At 52.0% G+C, this 20765-nt stretch overlaps 1 protein-coding gene across 4 annotated transcripts in view; it reads left to right on the top strand.

The window, feature by feature from the left end:
* KLHDC2 (kelch domain containing 2) overlaps nucleotides 1-20765 on the top strand; it is a 110449-nt gene that overhangs the window by 65090 nt on the left and 24594 nt on the right. For all 4 annotated transcript variants that reach the window (XM_029598374.1, XM_029598375.1, XM_029598372.1 and 1 more), the window contains one exon: nucleotides 8687-8739. In XM_029598374.1, coding sequence (XP_029454234.1) covers nucleotides 8687-8739 — 53 coding nt within the window. The remainder of the gene's footprint in view (nucleotides 1-8686; nucleotides 8740-20765) is intronic.

The following is a 20765-nucleotide window of genomic DNA, read 5'->3' as shown; positions in this document are numbered from 1 at the left end:
GTAGTCTTATCCTTGAAGGTTTAAGATCTCCCTCTACTTGTTCTCCGGCAGCATCCTGAGCCGAACGTCAGCAAGAGATTTGTCAGGCAGCTACCTGGAAATCATTGCATACTTTTGCCAGGCATTATCGGTTGGATGTCCAGGCCCCAGAGGACACGGGCTTTGGTGAAAGTGTACTTTGAGCGGGACTCTCACAGTCCTTCCCTGTTGAGGGAAGCTTGGGTACAACCCATGAATTTGAGCTGATCGGGTTACATAGAGCGAAAGGAAAATTTGGTTCTTACTTGCTAATTTTTGTTCTTGTAATACCACAGATCAGTCCAGAATCCTGCCCAGTTGATGTGGGGAGAATTCGCTCAGTCTGTTGTAATTAGTCTGAAGAATGGCACAGGTTTTGTTTAATTCCTCACGTTTTTAAGGTTGGAAAGATTTATTCATTATGTGTCTCCGCTTCCTACTGCTTGTTCAGGGGGTTGTGAGAGTTATTTCTGATTGTTTTCGTTAGTATCTTGGCTTGGGTACTTATCAATACTCTGAGAGACTGCAGGTGGCACACCAGGTTATGTGGTAGTGGCAGCAAAACTTTCTGTCTCTATCTGCTGGAAGGGAGGCAAAACCCAGGAGTCTGGTCTGATCTGTGGTACTACAGGAACGAAAATTAGGTAAGAACCAATTTTCCTTTATTCCTTCCAGGAACTTTGTCTCCAGCATTGACTGATGTTACATTTACCCAGTCAATATTGGGGTAATTGAAATCTATTATTTCCTAGCGTGTAGCAGATGGACTCAGGACCAATGGGTATAGTGTACTCGTGCTAGCAGTTGGAGACGGATCAGATTTCAATCTGACGTCAGCACCTAGTACATATACCCCTGCAGTAAGTGCAGATTCTCAGTATTTTTCCGTCTCCAAAGCAGTTAGGAGCTATCTTCACGCTCACCGAGCGTTACAACAAAATTAAAGAACAAAACATCCTGAAGACGAGCCCCGCACTCCTGCGGTGATACCATCGGGTCCCTCCCCCAGTTGAGTTTCCCGAGGTGATTTCCGTGGTCCCTCGGAGGTGAGAGCCTCGGTCCGGTGGCCGAATCGTGGCAGGGACCTAGCCCCCGAGCGAGAAGGGTTCGGGTGCGGCAGAGGCAGCCTCGGTCCAGGGCCGAAGCGCGGCGAGGACTTAGCCCCCGAGCGAGAGGAGTTCGGGCGTGGCTGAGAGGCGGCGGGTGCATCCCCTGGAGCGCAGCGGTGAAGGTACTTACCCTCTCCCCCCGCAGCTGGAGACCGCCCGGGTCAAAACCGGGAAGCGCTGAAGACAAGGGTAAGGCGAACATTTTCCTTTTAAAACGGTCTCCGAAGATCGAGGAGGAGCAGGGTCTGCTCACGTGGAGACCCTCTAAGGAGGTCGCCATATTGCCCACATGCTCGCCGTCGCCATCTTGTCTTTCTTCGCCGCCCAATCGAGCGCACAAATTAAGCTAAGCGCATATTTTAAGCTGGGCGCCCAGTAATTGGGCACGTATTGCAGGCGCCGATTTTTGGGCGCATATTACAGGCGCCGATTTTTGGGCGCGTATTGTAGGCGCCGATTTTTGAATAGGCGCCGATAGTTGGGTGCGCATTATAGGCGCACATAATTTTTGGGCACACCTCCTTGGGTGCACACTGCAAGGCGCATACCTACGGCTCAGAGCAAAACCGGCGCGCATATACCAGACGCAATGAATCGCATAAGAGCTTATGCGTCCACAGAAGCGGCATCTCCAATAATAGGCATAAAAGCCCAAGGCCTCTGCCCTGCATGCCATATCAGAGCCGCACAGAGCGAGGAAGCGGACACCCTATGCGCACACTGTGAGGAGGCCCTGGGAGACCCAGGCCAGGGCCAGCCCCACCCGGGTCCCAGTGCTAGCTCCTCGGGAGGCACCCCGGAGCTAGCTGGCCCTAGTGATTCCATCCCTCAGACGGGGGAACCCCAGGGAACCCCGGCGTTCCTCAACTTGGACCCGGCATCGATCTCCTGGGTGGAGTTATTTAAAGGGATTCATGCCTTTGTCAAGATGCAGACTGAACCCCGGGCCGGCTATCCATATGCTCCGGAAGACCCTCATGCCCCACCTAAGGGGACACTGATTTCTCCGAGGAAGAAGTTGAGCCCTTCGAGGAGGGAGAACTCCCCTCGGGGACGGAGCCGCATCGAACCATGAGACACTTCTTCTCAAAGGATGAGCTTCAGGACCTGGTATCTCAATGCTTGTCGGAGCTCGCCATCCCGGGCCAAAGCACCCCGGGGGAACCTAGAATGAACCCCCTGCTGGAGGGCCTTCGACAGACGTCTCACCATTTTCCCCTCTTACAGGCTGCACAACAGCTAATTGACCTGGAGTGGAATACGCCGGAATCCTCATTCAAAGGGGGGTCGAGCCTTATCGGCCATGTACCCCCTGGACCCAGCAACCAAGGAGCTTCTGGCGTGCCCCAAGTTGGACACCATGGTTTGCGTGGTCACTAAGCACACCACCATACCAGTGGAAGGAGGAGCGGCCCTCAAGGATGCACACGACCGATGCCTGGAAGCCATACTGAAACAGGCCTTTGAGGTAGCAGCCATGTCCCTACAAATTGCGTCCTGCTGTACCGTGGTGACACGCTCCTGTTTATCCCAAGCCAGGAGCAACACCCCGGGGGAAGACATGGAACCGGCACTTTCGTTCCTCACTGACACTGCCTCCGACCTAGTACGCACAGCAGCCAGAGGAGTGTCATCCACAGTGGCAGCCAGGAGACAACTCTGGCTGCGAAATTGGTCGGCCGACACCTCCTCCAAGACATGCTTCACAAGACTGCCCTTCAGGGGATCCCTCCTGTTCGGCAGCGAACTAGAGAAGCTGGCTAACAAATGAGGCGACTCTCCAGTTCCTCGCCTACCAGAAGACAAGACGAAGAGAAACCAGCGTTCCTTCCAGAGGCAGAAGCTCTCAGCGCTTCAACCCTTATAGGAACAACTTCCAAGCGCCCCGCCCTACGGGCAGGAACCAGTCCTTTCGGAACAAACACAGCAAGAGGGGAACCAGCTCGGGCCCAGGCCCCAGCCGCACCCCACAATGAGATTCAGCCAACCCATCCAAGGGAAGAAGCCATAGGGGGCAGACTATCCCTATTCTACCACAGATGGGTCGAGATAACTTCGGACAAGTGGGTCCTAGCCATCATCAGAGAAGGGTACTACCTGGATTTCCTCCGAACCCCTCCGGACAAGTTCGTGGAATCTCCCTGCCACGACCCCCTCAAGAGGGCGGCAGTGGAAGCTACTCTGTCCAGACTCCTGACCCTAGAGGCCATAACCCTGGTACCAGCACGGGAAATAAATTCAGAGCATTACTCCATTTACTTAATCGTACCCAAGAAAGAAGGTAGATTCAGACCCATACTGGACCTCAAGTCAGTCAACCGACACCTAAGGGTCCCAAGATTTCGAATGGAAACCCTGCGGTCAGTCTTACATGCAATACAGCCAGGAGAATATCTCACATCCCTGGATCTGTCGGAAGCCTACTTGCACATCCCAATTCATCAGGAACACCAGCGCTACCTAAGCTTCAAGGTCCTGAATCACCACTATCAATTCCGGGCACTACCCTTCGGGTTAGCCACTGCACCGCGGACCTTCACCAAGGTAATAGTGGGAGCGGCGACACTCAGGAAGGAGGGAATCCTTGTTCATCCTTACCTGGACGACTGGCTGATCAGAGCAAAATCACCAGAGGAGAGCCACCGAGCAACCAACAGAGTCATAACTCTACTGGAAAGCCTAGGATGGGTAGTCAATACAAACAAGAGCTCCCTACAGCCATCGCAGTCACTGGAATACCTAGGAGTCCGATTCGACACCAAGGAGAACAAGGTCAGTCTGACCCCCACAAGGAGATCAAAGCTGCGGGACCGACTCCAGACCCTGTTGAGCGCCACCCGGCCCACAGCATGGGATTACCTACAAGTCCTCGGTCTAATGGCATCCACACTGGAAGTGGTACCATGGGCGCGAGCCCACACGAGACCCTTGCAGCGCTCTCTCCTATCACGGTGGAGTCCACGATCCCAGAACTACATCGTGCATCTTCCTCTACCGACCAGAGTTCGGATCCAGCTAAGATGGTGGCTGCAGTCCAACCACATGAGCCGGGGATCAAGAATATCTTCCCCGACCTGGACCCTGCTCACCACAGATGCCAGTCTACGCGGATGGGGAGCACACTGCGAAGAGCTAACCGCCCAAGGGCGGTGGAACTAAGTCGAGTCGGGGTGGAACATCAACCGATTAGAGGCACGGGCAGTCCGGCTAGCCTGCCTGCGGCTTGCCCACAGACTTCGAAACAAAGCGGTCAAAGTGATGTCGGACAAGGCCACCACGGTGGCCTACATCAGCCAACAGGTATCCTTAGAAATAACCCCCCTGATGACCTGGGCGGAAGCAAATCTCCAGGACACCTCCGCTGTCCACATCGCCGGGAAGGACAACACCACGGCAGACTTCCTCAGCAGAGAAAGCCTAAACCCAGGAGAATGGAAGCTGTCAACCACAGCCTTCAAAATGATAGTGGATTGGTGGGGGACCCCAGACATGGATCTTCTGGCAAACAGATCCAACGCCCAAGTACCCAGATACTTCAGTCGCAGGCGAGATCCGCAGTCACAAGGGATCGACACCCTGGTACAGACCTGGCCACCGGGGACCCTCCTATATGCCTTTCCCCCATGGCCCCTGCTGGGCGCAATCATTCACAAGACTCAGTGACACAGAGGTCTAGTTCTTCTGGTGGCCCCGGACTGGCCAAGAAGACCCTGGTACGCAGACATGAGAAGACTACTGGCAGGGGACTCTCTGCCCCTGCCCCCACACAGGGACCTACTACAACAAGGTCCCATCCTTCACGAGGATCCAGCTCAATTCTCTTACGGTCTGGCCATTGAGAGGGCCCGACTGAGGAAGAGGGGATACTCGGGGGCAGTAATAGATACCCTCCTCCGAGCACGCAAGTTCTCCACATCACTAACATATATAAGGATCTGGAGAGTTTTTGAGGTCTGGTGCGAAGATCACAACATCGAACCACACTCCTCTAAAGTCCCAATAATCTTAGAATTCCTACAGAATGGACTCCAGAAGGGCCTGTCCCTCAACTCAATCAAGGTACAGGTGGCAGCGCTGTCATGCTACGGCCCCAGGAACAAGGGCGACAGCATTGCCACGCACCCCGGAAAGGGGTCAAACACGTTCGCCCACCACTAAAGTGGCCAGTGCCCCTGTGGAACCTCAACCTCGTTCTGGAATTCCTAGCGGGACCCGCCTTCAGACCCCTCCGAGGCCTGTCTCTCCGTCTACTAACCCTAAAAATGGTGTTCTTGCTGGCCGTATGCTCGGCCTGCCGCATTTCAGAGCTACAAGCACTGTCCTGCCGTGATCCATTCCTCAGAATCACCCCGGGGACCATCCATCTACGCATGGTCCCATCCTTCCTACCCAAAGTGGTCTCACACTTCCACCTCAACCAAACCATTTCATTACCAACCACGGAAGGTGTGAAGAAGTCGGAAGAAGGCCGGTCTCTACGCCATCTCGACATCGGCAGACTACTATCCAGATACCTGGAAATGTCAGAAACGGTACGAAAGACGGACCATCTGTTCATCCTGCACAGCGGGAAGAAGCAAGGGGAAGCGGCCTCACGGGCAACCATCGCCTGCTGGATCAAAGAAGTCATCAAGGCAGCCTACGTAGAAGTGGGAAAACCACCACCTCTACAGGTCAAGGCCCATTCCACCAGAGCCCAGGCGGTTTCCTGGGCAGAAACCAGAATGCTTTCACCTGCCGAGATCTGCAGAGCGGCAACGTGATCCTCCATCCATATCTTCTCCAGATTCTACCGTCTGGATGTTCAGGCTCGGGAGGACACAGCATTTGCAAGGGCAATCCTTATTGGACCACGGGCAGCCTCCCACCCAGTTCGGGAGTAGCTTTTATACATCCCATTGGTCCTGAGTCCATCTGCTACACGCTAGGAAATGGAGAAATTACTTACCTGATAATTTTGTTTTCCTTAGTGTAGACAGATGGACTCAGCAGCCCACCCTCGGCTGCCATTACACATGGTCGTTTATCATATCAAGGTAAGCCAAGCTTTTACTCATCATGGGGCATCCACCCTGCCGGGTTTCGACGCCTTCCGGTTGAGGACACTGGAGGTCTCCAGCTATAGTCGATCAACCAATTCAATCCAATCAGAATAAACACATTAAGTCAATCAATCAGTCAGTCACACATATATATCCATAATGCTTTGCAAGGAAGAATACTGAGAATCTGCACTTCCTGCAGGGGTATATGTACTAGGTGCTGACGTCAGATTGAAATCTGATCCGTCTCCAACTGCTAGCACGAGTACACTATACCCATTGGTCCTGAGTCCATCTGTCTACACTGAGGAAAACGAAATTATCAGGTAAGTAATTTCTCCATTACTGCACTACCAAATTGGTTAGCTTCCGTGATTTCTCTTAGCATTTCAACATCTATCTGATCATTTTGGCCAGGTGGATGGTAGCATACTCCTATCACTATACTCTTACCCAACACACATGGGATTTCTACCCATATAGATTCTGCTGAGCATTTAGTCTCTTGTATAATCTTTATCCTTTTGGATTCTATGCCCTCCTGGACATAAAGCACCACACCCCCACCATGCTGAGCCTTCCTGTCATTGCGATATAATTTGTACCTTGATATAGCATTGTCCCATTGGTTATCATTCCAATTATGTGTCTCATTCACTGCTATACACTCTAACTTTTCCATCTTACTTTTTAGAGTTCTGGCATTGGCATACAGTCATTTCAAAGTGTGATTTTGTTTGTATTAACCTGCTGCTCAGTTGCTAGGGATAATTTGGAATCCTTTAGCTCAGGTGATTCTTTACTTATAGGCACATGGACTACTTTTGCTTTTATTGGAACCACTCTATTGGGACGTCCTAACTCTCCTGTTTCATTAGTATCCTTTGAAGATACCTTCCTCCGAACCATGCACAGCTTTCCCCCTTGTTCTAGTTTAAAAGCTGCTCTATCTCCTTTTTAAAAGTTAGCGCTAGCAGTCTGGTTCCACTCTGGTTAAGGTGGAGCCTGTCCTTTTGGAAAAGTCTTACCCTTTCCTAAAAGTTTGTCCAGTTCCTTACAAAACTGAATCCCTCTTCCCTGCATCATAGTCCATCCACTCATTGAGACTCCGGAGCTCTGTCTGCCTCTGGGACCTGCATGTGGAACAGGAAGCATTTCAGAGAATGCCACCCTGGAGGTTCTGGATTTCAGCTTTCTACCTAAAATCCTAAATTGGCTTCCAGAATCTCTCTCCCACATTTTCCTATTTTGTTGGTGCCCACATGTACCACGACAGCTGGCTCCTCTTCAGCACTGTCTATAATACTATCTAGGTGATGCGTGAGGTCTGCCAACATCACGCCAGGCAGGCAAGTTACCAGGCAGCCCTTACATCCACCAGCCACCCTGCTATCTATATTTCTAATAATTGAATCACCAACTATGATGGCTGACCTAACCCTTCCCTCCTGGGCAGTAGCCCTGGGAGACATGTCCTCAATGCGAGAGGACAATATATCACCCGGAGAGCAGGTCCTTGCTACAGAATCACTTCCTGCTACACCAGGGTTATGCTTTCCAACCGGGAGACCTTTGTGATCCAAGGCAGCACCAGGGCTGCCAGGGTGGATTTAGGACTTGGGTACTATGTCCCTGAAGGTCTCATCAATGTACCTCTGTCTGCCTCAGCTCCTCCAGGTCTGCCACTCTAGCCTTCAGAGATAGGATTCATTCTCTGAGAGCTAGGAGCTCTTTGCACCGGGTGCACATACACAACCTCTCACTGGTGGATAAAAAAAATCATACATGTGACACTTGATGCAAAAAAACTCTCAAAAAGAACTGGTGCTATAGTATGATTTAGATAAGCGCCTGATTAAAAAACAATCAGAAAGTGTCTCTTGCCTGTAAATCAAGGGATGAGTGCGGGGTAGGTGGGAGTGAAAGACACTAGCATTAACTTCATCTGGCTTGCTTATTATTTCGGACACAAACAAACTAAAGGATATACTCCACTATTTCCTCTCTCCAAGTCGTTTTTAAGTCCTGACATTTTCCAAAGCTATTCTTACCGATGCTATTCAACCAGCAGCAAGTTGATCTTCTCTCAGTGGATTGAGAGGTTTGAGTTTCGTGCACCTAATGGCGTGTGCTTCCAGTTTTCTACAAAAGGTGTGGGGCCTCTGGAAGCTGGGGCTGTGGAGTTTTGAAGCCTAGATAATTTGCTGTGACCTCTGGAGTCCTCTCCCGGGGGATGCCGGGGATGGTATGCAGATGAACCTTCCAGTCCTCTTAAATGTCTCATCTCTCCCCTATCTTCCCTTTCCTCCAAGGTGTACGTTTAGATCTCCCCTTAAGCTTTAGAATAAAGTCCACGGACAATTTTAATAGCTACCCTCTAGACCCACTCCATCCTGTTTATATATTTTCCCCCATTTCCTTTTCTTTAGGAATATTTCCTTCTTTTCGTTCTTGTATGGAAAGTTGTAATACATATGGACTAAAATAATACAGTTTATGTATGTTTCTGTTTAACAGGCTCACAGTAATGAAGTACTGGTATTTTCTGTTCAACCTAAGTCTCTTGGCAGGTAAAATTTAAACAAATTTGTATACATTTCTTTTCTTGTAGCATGGTGATTATGTATAACAGTATGAAAGCAAGTTTGATTACTGTAAACTGTTTTCCATAGATAGGATGAATTAATCATTACATATGGGTGTCGTCTACTGCCCAAAAGAATAGAGCTTTGAGTTCTATTGAGCATGTCAGAATTCCCACTTGAGCCTTCTCAGTTCATATCAGAGCTAAATCTAGCTATGTAGCCAACTCTCCAGGGAGGTGAACGGGTATTCCATGGCTAATTCATTCTGCTGTCTACGGAAAACACAGTTTCCCTGTACGTACCAGGATCAGTCCAGACACCTGGGTTGTGACTCCGCACCAGCAGATGGAGACAGAGCAAGACTTGTCGGGCACCTCTACATATAGTAAGGCGCCACCCACAGCTCCTCCGTCTTTCTCTGTCTCCAGCAGATGGGGCAGGTCCACCCACAGTCTCTGGTGGTCCCTGGTTAGTGGGGTTAGCTAGTCAGGGATTCTTGTTGGTTGAAAAAAAAAAAAAAAGAAGCAGCAATACAGAAGAGGAAATTTTCCCGAGTCCTGAGAGCCTCCCAGGGGGTTGCAAGGTTCTGAGGGGACCATCCCCCCTGGTTGAGGCCGCTGCTGAGGGTTGAGGACCCGGCCTGTTTCTGGCAGCAGCGTCGGGGGTGACACCGGGGAGCCCGGTTCACTCACCCCTGCTGGAGCAGAAGGATCAGGACCAGGGTCAGCAGCAAGTAGAGAGAGAAAAAAAAAAAAAGACAGTGTTGTTAATTGTTTCGCCGGCTCGCCGTCCTCGCGGTCCGTCGTTTTTTCGCTGGGGGGGGCTCCGTTCGCCGGGCAGGGCTGCTGAATTTTAATTTCGAATTTCTCTTCTGAGCACCGGGGCAGTGCGGAACATGCCGAGGGGGTCTTCGTGCCGCGCGGGTTTCGCGCAAGGGTGTTTGCTCAAGTTGTGTTTCGGGTGGCGAGGGGGTGTCCGATGTTGGTCGGGGGGGTCCGGCCTCGGCTGGCGCGATCGCTGCCGCGCAATGCACCTGAAGAAGAAGTCAGGACTGAGCCGTTACCGCTTAGCGCGGGAACGGCGGCCATTTTAGCTACTGTGAGGGAAGCCACGAGGAAGGCCGCGGAAGATGCCGGCTTGCCTCCTGCGCTTTCCCCACAGCCCTGATTCGCCGACGGGCCAGAGTCTAGAGGAGGCCTCCTCGGATTCGGAGGCCTCCTTTTCCTCAGATTTTGCAGTGCTGCTCCAGAAGATTTTGAAATATAAAAAGTCCAAAAGAAAAAGAGGAAGGTCGGCTAAAGGGGGTTCGGACGGTCGATCAGAACCCCGGAAGAGGAAAGCGGGGGAGGGTCTCTGGAGACCCGCCCAGAGACCACCGTCCTTTACGGGGAATTCCCCAGGACACAGACTCCGATTCGGCCTCGTCGGTGGAGGAGGAGCCGGACGTAGGGGCCCCGGGGGGAACTGGAGGTCCCGCCGAGGAGGAGGTGGTGCACCCTGGGATCACCAAAGGAACGCCAGCGGTGGAAGGTGACGACCCCAAAGTCATGCGCTTGTTCCGGAAGGAGGAACTGGCGCCGCTTATCCCGGCTATCCTTCGGGAAGTGGGGGTGGACGCTCCCCCGGTGGGGTCTCGAACGGATGCCAAGATGGACCCTGTGCTGTTGGGCCTTACGGGGCCGGCTGTGGCTTTTCCGTTCCACTTCTCGGCGTCCGATATTCTCTTCCGGGAATGGGATACCCCGGAATTGGGCCTGAAGGTGAGTAAGGCTATGGACAAGCTGTATCCATTGCCGGATGACGCGCTGGAACTCCTTCGTTTTCCCAGAGTGGATGCAGCGGTGTCGGCGGTCACGAAAAGGTCCACAGGAGCCACGGCTCTCAAGGATATTCAGGATCGAAAACTGGAGGTCCAACTTAAAAAGGTATTCGAGGCTTCGGCCCTGGGGGTCCGCGTGGCTATTTGTAGTAACTTTGCTTTGCGGGCAGGTTTGCGCTGGGTTCAGGTGCTTCAGGCCAATGCAGGTCTCTCGGGAGAAGAGTCTGCACAGGCGGACCACCTGGAGGCGGTGATCGCGTACAGCGCGGATGCTATGCATGACCTCCTGCGGACTTCGGCCAGAGCCATGGTCTCGGCGGTTTCCGCGCGCCAGCTCCTTTGGCGGCGGATGGATCATCGAAGGCTCATCTTGGCTCGCTCCCGTTTAAGGGGAAGTTATTGTTCGGTAAACAGCTGGACGATTTGATGCAATCGCTCGGAGAAAACAGGGCTTTCAAGCTACCGGAGGACAGGCACTGGACCTGAACATCTTTCTCCAATAGGTCCCGTTTCCGAGGGCCCAGAAAATCACGGCTGCAGAGATTGTCAGGGTCCTCTTACCGATCTGGTTCCTCGAGATCGCCGTCATGGTCTCAGTCCTTTCAAGGGAGAAAGTTTGGGAGACAAGGTGGTCCCTCGTCGGGAACGGGTCCAAAAGCATCTCAATGAAACGCGGAGGGTCCATGCCCCGCGGCTGGCTCCATCGGTCGTGCCAAATGTAGGAGCCAGGTTGGCGCGTTTTTACGGGGAATGGACCAGAATAACTACGGACCAGTGGGTCCTCAGCGTGATAAGTCAAGGTTACGCTTTAGATTTTGCATGGATTACGGCAGACAAATTTCTTGTCTCCCCTTCCAAGGGTCCAAGCAAGCGAGTAGCAGTTCGGGATACGCTTCAGCGGCTAGAAGACCTGGGCGCGAAAGTGCCCGTGCCCCCGGGGCAACACCGTCGGGGTCGGTACTCCATTTACTTCATCGTGCCAAAGAAGGAGGGCACTTTCAGACCCATCCTAGACCTGAAAGGGGTCAACGGGTGTCTTCGTGTTCCGCGCTTCAAAATGGAGACGATTCGGTCGGTGATAGCCTCGGTCCGACCGGGCGATTTCCTGGCGTCCTTGGACCTCACGGAAGCGTACCTTCACATCGGCATTCAGCTGTGTCATCAGCGGTTTCTGCGGTTTTGTATCCTGGGCAGACACTATCAGTTCAAGGCTCTCCCCTTCAGCCTCGCCACCACTCCGCGTACGTTCACGAAGGTAATGGTGGTGGTGGCAGCCGAGCTCCGGAGGGAGGGATTCCTGGTACACCCCTACTTGGACGATTGGCTAATCCGGGCCAAATCCGAAAGTCAATGCCGACAGGCGGTCGACAGAGTCCTGCAGCTCTTGCGCTCACTCGGATGGGTGGTCAATCTCGCCAAAAGTCGGCTGGTTCCCACCCAGGCCTTGGAGTACCTGGGAGTGCTGTTTGACACGAAGCAAGGCAGGGTGTTTCTGTCCAAGGAGCGTGTGTGCAAGCTTCAGAGTCAAGTGCGACGTTTATTGTCCCTACGGATTCCTCAGGTATGCGATTACCTGATGGTGTTGGGTTCGATGGCGTCAACGCTCGTGTTGGTTCCCTGGGCTTTCGCTCATCTACGTCCATTGCAATCCGCATTGCTCTCCCGATGGCGGCCGGTGTCGGAAGAGTTTCACCTCCCACTCCTGCTCACGGATCAGGCGAGGTCCAGTCTGCAGTGGTGGCTCAGGTCCGACAATCTGACACGCGGAGTGTCCCTGCTCATGCCCAACTGGACGATAGTCACCACGGATGCCAGCTTATCTGGCTGGGGGGCGGTTTGCATGGGCTGCTCGGTGCAGGGACCAGGACCTATTAAGGCCTAAGGATAGGACAGGTTTGGGAGGAAAAAAAAGTTCTTAATTATGAAGTGTTGTGCAATCGGGCTCTCCCTTCCCTCGCGGTTACTATTTTTGCATGCCTGCTGTTTTCTTTCACGGCCGATTTCGCCGTGCTCCGGGGCTCTTTCAACCATGCTGCAAGGAGCAGTTTGCCAGGCCTGTGGTTTGGTGTGTGCGCATTTCTCACAGGACAAGCAGGATGGTAGTCCTCACATATGGGTGACATCACAGGATGGAGCCCAATCACGGAACACTTTTGTCAAAGTTTCTAGAACTTTGACTGGCCCCTACTGGACATGCCCAGCATGGCACTAACCCTGCAGCCAGCAGGGGTCCCTCTTTAGTCTTCTTTTTTCCACGCAGCAGTAGCCTCGCGGTTAAGGAGCTCTGCAAGGATTCCTGACGAAATTTCCTCACGGAATTATTTAAAGTTAAATTACCCCACAGGGGTCCCTCCGTTGACTTTTTTCAGTCCGCGGTACTCCGGTAAGTTTTTACCCGTTTTCCGTCGATTACCGTCGAGTTTGGCCCTTGCGGCCTACTGGCCGTCGACTGTACCACGGCTCGATTTTTTTCTATGGCCATGGCGTCGGGGTTCCGTCGGTGTCCGGACTGTACTCGTACCATGTCCATTACAGACCCGCATAAAGTCTGTGTAATGTGTCTTGGACGAGAGCACGATGTTTTGACCTGCACCAAATGTGCCCTAATGACACCAAAAGGTCACAAGGCCAGAATGGAGAAGATGGGACTTCTCTTACGTGCTCAAACCCCGACTCCGTCCATTGCATCGATGTCATCGGAACTGGCACTGTCAACGTCGCGCCAGCATCACCCACCGACCAGTGACCACCCGGCGTCTATCACTTCCCGGCCTTCGACACCCTCTTCTCCCCCTCAGGACCGAGGGGATCGTAAGGAGAAACATCGGCACCGAAAGTCTCGGACCATCGAGGTATCGAAACCATCGACCTTGCCATCGTTCGAGCCGCTGCCGAAGAAAACCTGACCAGAAAAGGCACCGACCTTTTCGGCGACCGGGTCACCAAGGCAATCCTCACCCGACAGGGCGTCGGGAGCCGCGACTCTGCCTCTAACGGTGGTCCCTCCGGCTATGCCTCTGCCTCCTTCTGTTCCGGAGCCGGGGCTGTTTGCTCCAGGTCTCCAAGAAGAACTGGACCGGATGGTTCAGGAGGCCATCGACAAGGCGATGCATCGACTCCAGGTTCCCCCGGCACCAACCCGATTCCAGCAGCATTGGCACCGCTGCTATCGAGGATGGAAGCGCTTATTGCTGCTTTTCCTCCAGTGGATCCCGGGTCACCGATGGCTCCGGTACCCTCCCTGTTGACTTTATCATCGGGAGGAGAAACACCGTTCCGCATCCCTCCTTCGGGAGTTCTGCTTCAGCCATCGAGATGGATACAGATACCCCCCATTGGTGCCATCGAGCCATCCACAGATGCCATCGATGCCTGCGCCGGGGACTTCATTACTTTCATCGGTGCCTCCGGTTATTCCTCCGATGCCTTTGGAGCCTAAACCGGGACCTTCAGGTATCCAACTACCCTGTCCCTCTACAGTTCCTAGAGAGACAGGTGCTGATCCTTATGATACCTGGACTGACTATTCTTCACCAGACACCGATGACTTGCCTTCACCACCTTCACCCACTGAAAGTAGAAAAGGTTCTCCTCCAGAGGACCTTACTTTCATAAACTTTGTGAAGGACATGTGTGATTTGGTCCCCTTCCAGTTACTGACGGAACAGGATGACAGACATCAGATTATGGAGTTGCTTCAATTTCTGGACGCGCCCAAGGAAATCACCTCCATCCCCATCCATCAAGTTCTTCTTGACCTTCTCAAAAAGAATTGGGAGCACCCTGGCTCCATTGCTCCAGTCCACAGGAAAACTGACTCTACCTACTTGGTGCAGTCAGCGCCAGGTTATCAAAAGCCTCAATTGGATCACCAATCTGTGGTGGTTGAATCTGCGCAAAAGAAAGCAAAAAGGTCCAAAACTCATACTTCCTTTCCCCCTGGCAAGGAACAGAAGCTTTTGGATACCATTGGTCGCCGAGTCTTTCAAGGATCAATGCTGATCCTCCGAATTGCTGCTTACCAACTATATATGACCCAATATAATAGTCATTTTTAAGCAACTACAAGACTTGACAACCTCCATGCCTCAATTACTTCAGTAAAGTTCCACACCCTACTTAATAAGGGTTTGGAGGCAGGCAAACATGAGATTAGATCATGTTACGATATCTTTGACACTACAACCAGAGTATCTGCAGCCGCTATTTCAGCAAGACGATGGACTTGGCTTAAGTCTTCAGACCTTAGTCCAGAAGTGCAAGAGTGGTTGTCCGACCTCCCCTGCATAGGAGACAATCTCTTTGGCGAGCAGATTCAAAAGACAGTGGCTGAGATAAAGGACCATCATGAGACTCTCGGACAGCTCTCTCTGTTTCCCTCCGATTGTCCTTCTAAACAGCCTTTCCGGAAGGACTCTTAAAAAGTCTTTTTATAGACCAAAGAAGTCCTACCCGCCAGCAGCTAGTTGCTGCTCTGTGAGACCATTCCTCAAATCACAGTCTCGTCAAACTCGAAAGCAAAAGCCACAGACAGCCCCCCAACCGGGCCCTGCTTCTGGTTTTTGACTCTCGCATAGAGAGCAGCAGCCAGATTCCATTACCAAATATCCCAGTGGGAGGCCGCTTGTGCCATTTCAACAACATATGGCAATCAATCACCTCGGACCACTGGGTCCTAGCAATAATTGCTCAAGGCTATCATCTCAACTTTCTCTCCATCCCGCCGGATTCCCCACCTTTTTCATTTTTTTTTTCATTTGTTAAAATTTATTAATCGCGTACCACAAGGAGGCCTAGGCGAATTACATAATCAACATACATAATAAAAACATGAAATTGACATGTACAATAACCTCTAATGACATGGAGAACATCCGACCATTCATTGCTCCTGGAACAGGAGGCCTCCCTCCTACTCCAGTCCAGAGCAATAGAACCAGTACCATTGCCTCAGCAAGGCCTCAGATTCTATTCCCGGTACTTTCTAATCCCCAAAAGATCGGGAGGCGTTTGTCCAATTTTGGATCTACTAGCCCTCAACAAGTGCCTCCAGAGAGAAGTTCAAGATGGTAACCTTGGGCTCCCTGCTTCCTCTTCTTCAAAGAGGAGACTGGCTCTGCTCTCTTGACCTTCAGGACACATACACTCATATTGCAATAATTTCATCTCATTACAAATTCCTGAGGTTTCTCGTAGGCCCCAAGCACTATCAATACCGAGTGCTTCCATTCGACCTAGCATCTGCACCACGAGTATTTACAAAATGCCTTGTTGTAGTTGCCGCCTTCCTCAGGACTCAAGGTGTCCACGTCTACCCCTATCTGGACGACTGGTTAATCAGGGCTCCGACTCAGCAATCCGCTTTGTCATCCCTACATCTCACCTTACACACTCTAATTTCACTCTGATTTCTCATCAATTACTACCAATCCTCCTTGGTCCCATCTCAAACCTTATCGTTCATTGGGGCAGACTTGGACACCTTACAGGCAAAGGCTTTCCTGCCTCGACAACAAGCCCTCACTCTGTCTCTGGCACAACAGCTGCAGTCTCAACACTCGACGACCGCTCATCGTTTTCTTATCCTTCTAGGACACATGGCATCCTCAGTTCAGGTCACACCAATGGCCTGCCTGGCCATGAGAGTCATGCAGTGGACTCTAAGGTCGCAATGACACAGTCCCTTCAGCCCCTGTCGACCATTCTCCACGTCACCGACTCACTCCGTCTGTCTCTCGCCTGGTGGACGAATCACATCAATCTTCTACAGGGCTTGCCCTTTCAAGCACCAAACCCTCAAATAATTCTCACCACCGATGCTTCCAACTTCGGGTGGGGAGCCCATGTGGCGGATCTCCAGATAACAAGGTTCCTGGTCTCCAGAGGAAGCCAAACAGCAAATAAATTTCCTGGAGCTTTGAGCAATAAGATACGCTCTCAGAATATTTCAGGATCGCCTGTCCAATCAAGTCATCCTGATCCAGACGGACAACCAGGTGGCCATGTGGTACATCAACAAGCAGGGAGGGACAGGATCCTACCTTCTGTGTCAGGAAGCTGCACAGATATGGGCGGAGGCCCTCTCCCACTCAATGTACCTCAGGGCCACCTACTTGCCGGGAGTGGACAACATGTTGGCAGACAAGTTGAGTCGCAACTTCCAACCGCATGAATGATCTCTAAACCCCTCAGTAGCGAACTCCATCTTCCAAAAATGGGGTTATCCTCAAATAGACCTCTTTGCGTCACCCCAGAATTGCAAAGTAGGCAATATCTGCTCTCTCACTCGCAGCCAACATTATCCACCAAGAGACGCGTTTCCCTATCATGGTCAACCACTCTCCTATACGCATTCCCTCCACTTCCACTTCTGTCAGACTCTCGTGAAGTTACGTCAGGACAAGGGAACCATGATCCTGATAGCACCCCAGTGACCCCGCCAAGTGTGGTTTCCAATTCTTCAGGATTTTTCCATTCGCAGGCACATTCCTCTGGGAACAGACCCGCTTCTAATCACTCAAAACGGGTGCTTATGCCACCCCAATCTTCAGGCCCTGTCCCTGACAGCATGGATGTTGAAAGGTTAATCCTTCAGTCACTTAACTTTTCTGATCCAGTCTCCCATGTCTTGATTGCTTCACGGAAGCCTTCCACCAGAAAATCGTATTCCTACAAATGGAACAGGTTCACGTCATGGTGCTCTTCCCAGGCCCTTGATACCTTTACCTGTCCAATCCCGAAGTTTCTAGACTACCTCTGGCACTTGTCAGAGTCGGGTCCATTAGAATGCATGTCAGTGCGGTAGCCACCTTCCATAAAGGTATCGGGGGTGTCCCTATCTCAGTACAACACCTTGTTACACGATTTTTGAAAGGCTTGCTTCACCTCAAGCCTCCACTGCGTCCTCCGGCCCCTTCTTGGGTCCTCAACCTGGTTTTGGGTCTGCTCATGAAACCACCATTTGAGCCTCTCCAATCCTGTGAACTTCACTTTCTCACATGGAAAGTGATTTTCCTTTTGGCAATCACTTCGGCTCGCACAGTTAGTGAGTTACAGGCCCTAGTTACCTATCCGCCTTACACTAAACTTCTGCAAGACCGGGCGGTACTTCGCACCCACCCTAAATTCTTATCTAAGGTAGTATCAGAGTTTCATCTCAATCAATCCATTATACTACCTACTTTCTTTCCCAGGCCCCATTCCAATCCAGGAGAGCAGGCTCCGCATACCCTTGACTGCAAACGGGCTCTAGCGTTCTATCTAGACCGTACAGCTGCCCACAGGAAGAGCACTCAATTATTTGTGTTTTTCCATCCTAACAAATTTGGGGCAGCCTATGGGTAAGCAGACCCTCTCCTCCTGGCTAGCGGACTGCATATCCTTTTGCTCTCAGCAAGCAGGCATTCCACTCCAAGACAGTGTTAAAGCACACTCTGTGAGGGCCATGGTTACTTCAGTAGCACACCTACGATCGGTGCTGCTTCCTGACATTTGCAGGGTTGCTACTTGGAGTTCTCTCCATACTTTTACAGCCCATTATTGCTTAGACAAAGCCGGCAGACAAGATTCCATCTTCGGCCAGTCTGTCTTGCGTAACCTATTTACGACGTGACGTACTAACACCCTTCCGCCTGCCCGGTGGGGTTCAGGATGCCCTCTACCAAATTCCGCCCCAGTTGTGCCTGTTGCATGCCTTTGGCTACATTTGGTGCATGTTCGGACATCCTCAGCTCTGTACTCACCCATATGTGAGGACATGGCAGTCCTCACATATGGGTGTCCTGTGAGAAAGCAAATTTGCTTACCTGTAACAGGTGTTCTCACAGGACAGCAGGATGTTAGTCCTCACGAAACCCGCCCGTCACCCCGCGGTGTTGGGTTAGTTTTATTTTATTTTTCGGCACTGCCTGTAGCTTTTAAATAAGACTGAAGAGGGACCCCTGCTGGCTGCAGGATTAGTGCCATGCTGGGCATGCTCAGTACGGGTCAGTCAAAGTTCTAGAAACTTTGACAAGTGTTCTGTGATTGGGCTCCATCCTGTGATGTCACCCATATGTGAAGACTAACATCCTGCTGTCCTGTGAGAACACCTGTTACAGGTAAGCAACATTTGCTTTATAGCGCGACTGTCTGTGTTCTTGTCTCCCTGGGGGGGAGGGAACATCCGTTTCGGCTGGGGATGACGGGGGGAGCACTTGCACGGCTGTAACGAGAGTGCAGAGACCCAGGGCTCCTTCTCTTGATCCGTTCCTGCTGAGCGCGGGAACGGAAGCCATTTGAAGCTCTTTCAGGGCTGCCACACGAGCTGAGGTGGGGGAGGGGATTCTCCCGCCGCTCTTATCCTTGCAGCAAATGGCCCCCCCGGGGGGGGTGCGAAATGCCAAGGCAAGATGTGGGTGCTGCAGAGGACAGCCCCGAGGGGGCTTCTGACTCCTCGTCCTCCTCTTTTTCGTCAGAATTTATATTGCTGCTTCATAAGGCCTTTAAGGCCAGGAAAACAGGGAAGAAGCAGGCGGGGGAGAAAATTTCATTGGATATGCCCAGTTCAAAGGCACGGAAGCAGTCCAATCCACAGGTAGCGCTGGTGCATCAATGGTTAAGTGCCATTTACGTTCTGCAGCACCCCACGCAGGCACAGATTCCTCCTCAGATGCTTCAGACCCGGATGATCAAACCATGCCATCTAAGCCTCCGCTGTGGGTAGATGGTGATACTGATCAGCAGCAGAATTCTCCCCAGACCTCCCATGTAGTTGAGGGGGATGACCCGAAGGTGGTCCGCCTTTTTGGAAAAGAGGAGCTGGGTCCTCTTATTCCTGCAATTTTGGGGGAGTTAGGCATCGAAGTGCCGCCAGAAGAATCCCAGATGGGAACTATGGATCCAGTATTGTTGGGTCTGCGGGGTCCGACCACTTCATTCCAATTTCAGTTTTCGGTCGCTGATTTATTGTTCAGGGAATGGGACACTCCTGACCTCGGGTTGAAGGTTAGCAAGGCAATGGATAAGCTATATCCTTTGCCAGAGGATGCTTTGGACCTTCTTCGTGATCCTAAGGTGGATGTGGCAGTGACTGCAGTTACCAAAAAGACTACCATCCTGGTCACAGAGGCGCCAGCCCTGAAGGACCTGCAAGATCGGAAGTTAGAGCTCCAGCTCAGGAAAAGTTTTGAGTCTCAGGACTGGGAGTGTGGGCTGCTGTGTGCAGCAGTTTTTCTTTGCGAGCTGGCCTGCGCTGGGTGCAACAACTACAAGCCAATGAAGGTCTTTCAGACTGGGAAACTCCACAGATGGGCCATCTGGAAGCGGCAATGGCTTACAGTGCTGTTCCCTGTATGTACCTGGATCAGTCCAGACCGTGGGTTGAGCCTCCTGACCCGCAGATGGAGACAGACCAAAACTGAAAGGGTATCCTATATCAGGACAGAGCCTACCCTGCATCCCTTCAATACTTGTCTGTCTCCAGCAGTATCACCCCAAACACACAGATCAGCAGGAAGGCAGCCTAGGCTGAGTGAATCAAAGGGCAATCCCCCCTAGGCCCCCCCAAGAGCAAGGAGACAGAGCTGTCTCCTGAAAATAAACAGAGTTCTTCAAACTTTTATATGTGTGTGTATATATGTAATAGGCAGCAGTATTTTACCTCTATTTTGAGTCGGAGAAGGGAGCGAGGAGGGTTCGATTGCCTGCACTCGCTAACCCGTGGCAGCACAGCTCAGCTGTTTCTCTGCCTCGCGGCAGCTCCTTCTTGTTAATTATGCCGCGTTTCAATCTCTGTTTAGCCTGCGGGGAGCCTGCCACGTGGCTCTCCTGCGATGAGCTTTGTTCTGGGTGCCTGCCGGATGAGGAGGGCCCCTCCATGGCAGCGATCAAGCCGGCGACCCAGGGGCGGTCTTCTCGCCACATGGCCAGGCCATTCCCAACTCAGCAAACCGTGGGAATGGCGGCCATTTTGGGAATCAGTGCAGCTCCCGATTCGGGGCTGCAGGAGGGAGAGGAGCCAGATTTTCATGTTTCTCCCCCCGATTTAAGCCCTGTGCGTCCTCTGGAAGAGATCCCTGACCCTCCCTCCCCTCCCCCGCCCTCCGGGAGATCCAGGCCACGTTTTTCTGTGCACTTTGTGCTTTTAATGCACAAATCTTATTTGGCAAGCCTACAAGAGGAGGAGGAGCCCCCCCAGGACCTCCCCCTGCTA

Source organism: Rhinatrema bivittatum, chromosome 4 (assembly GCF_901001135.1).
Source record: "Rhinatrema bivittatum chromosome 4, aRhiBiv1.1, whole genome shotgun sequence".
Taxonomy (NCBI): Eukaryota; Metazoa; Chordata; class Amphibia; order Gymnophiona; family Rhinatrematidae; genus Rhinatrema; species Rhinatrema bivittatum.
The sequence above is the reverse complement of the archived record's forward strand: the minus strand, read 5'-3'. Positions and strand labels throughout refer to the sequence as shown.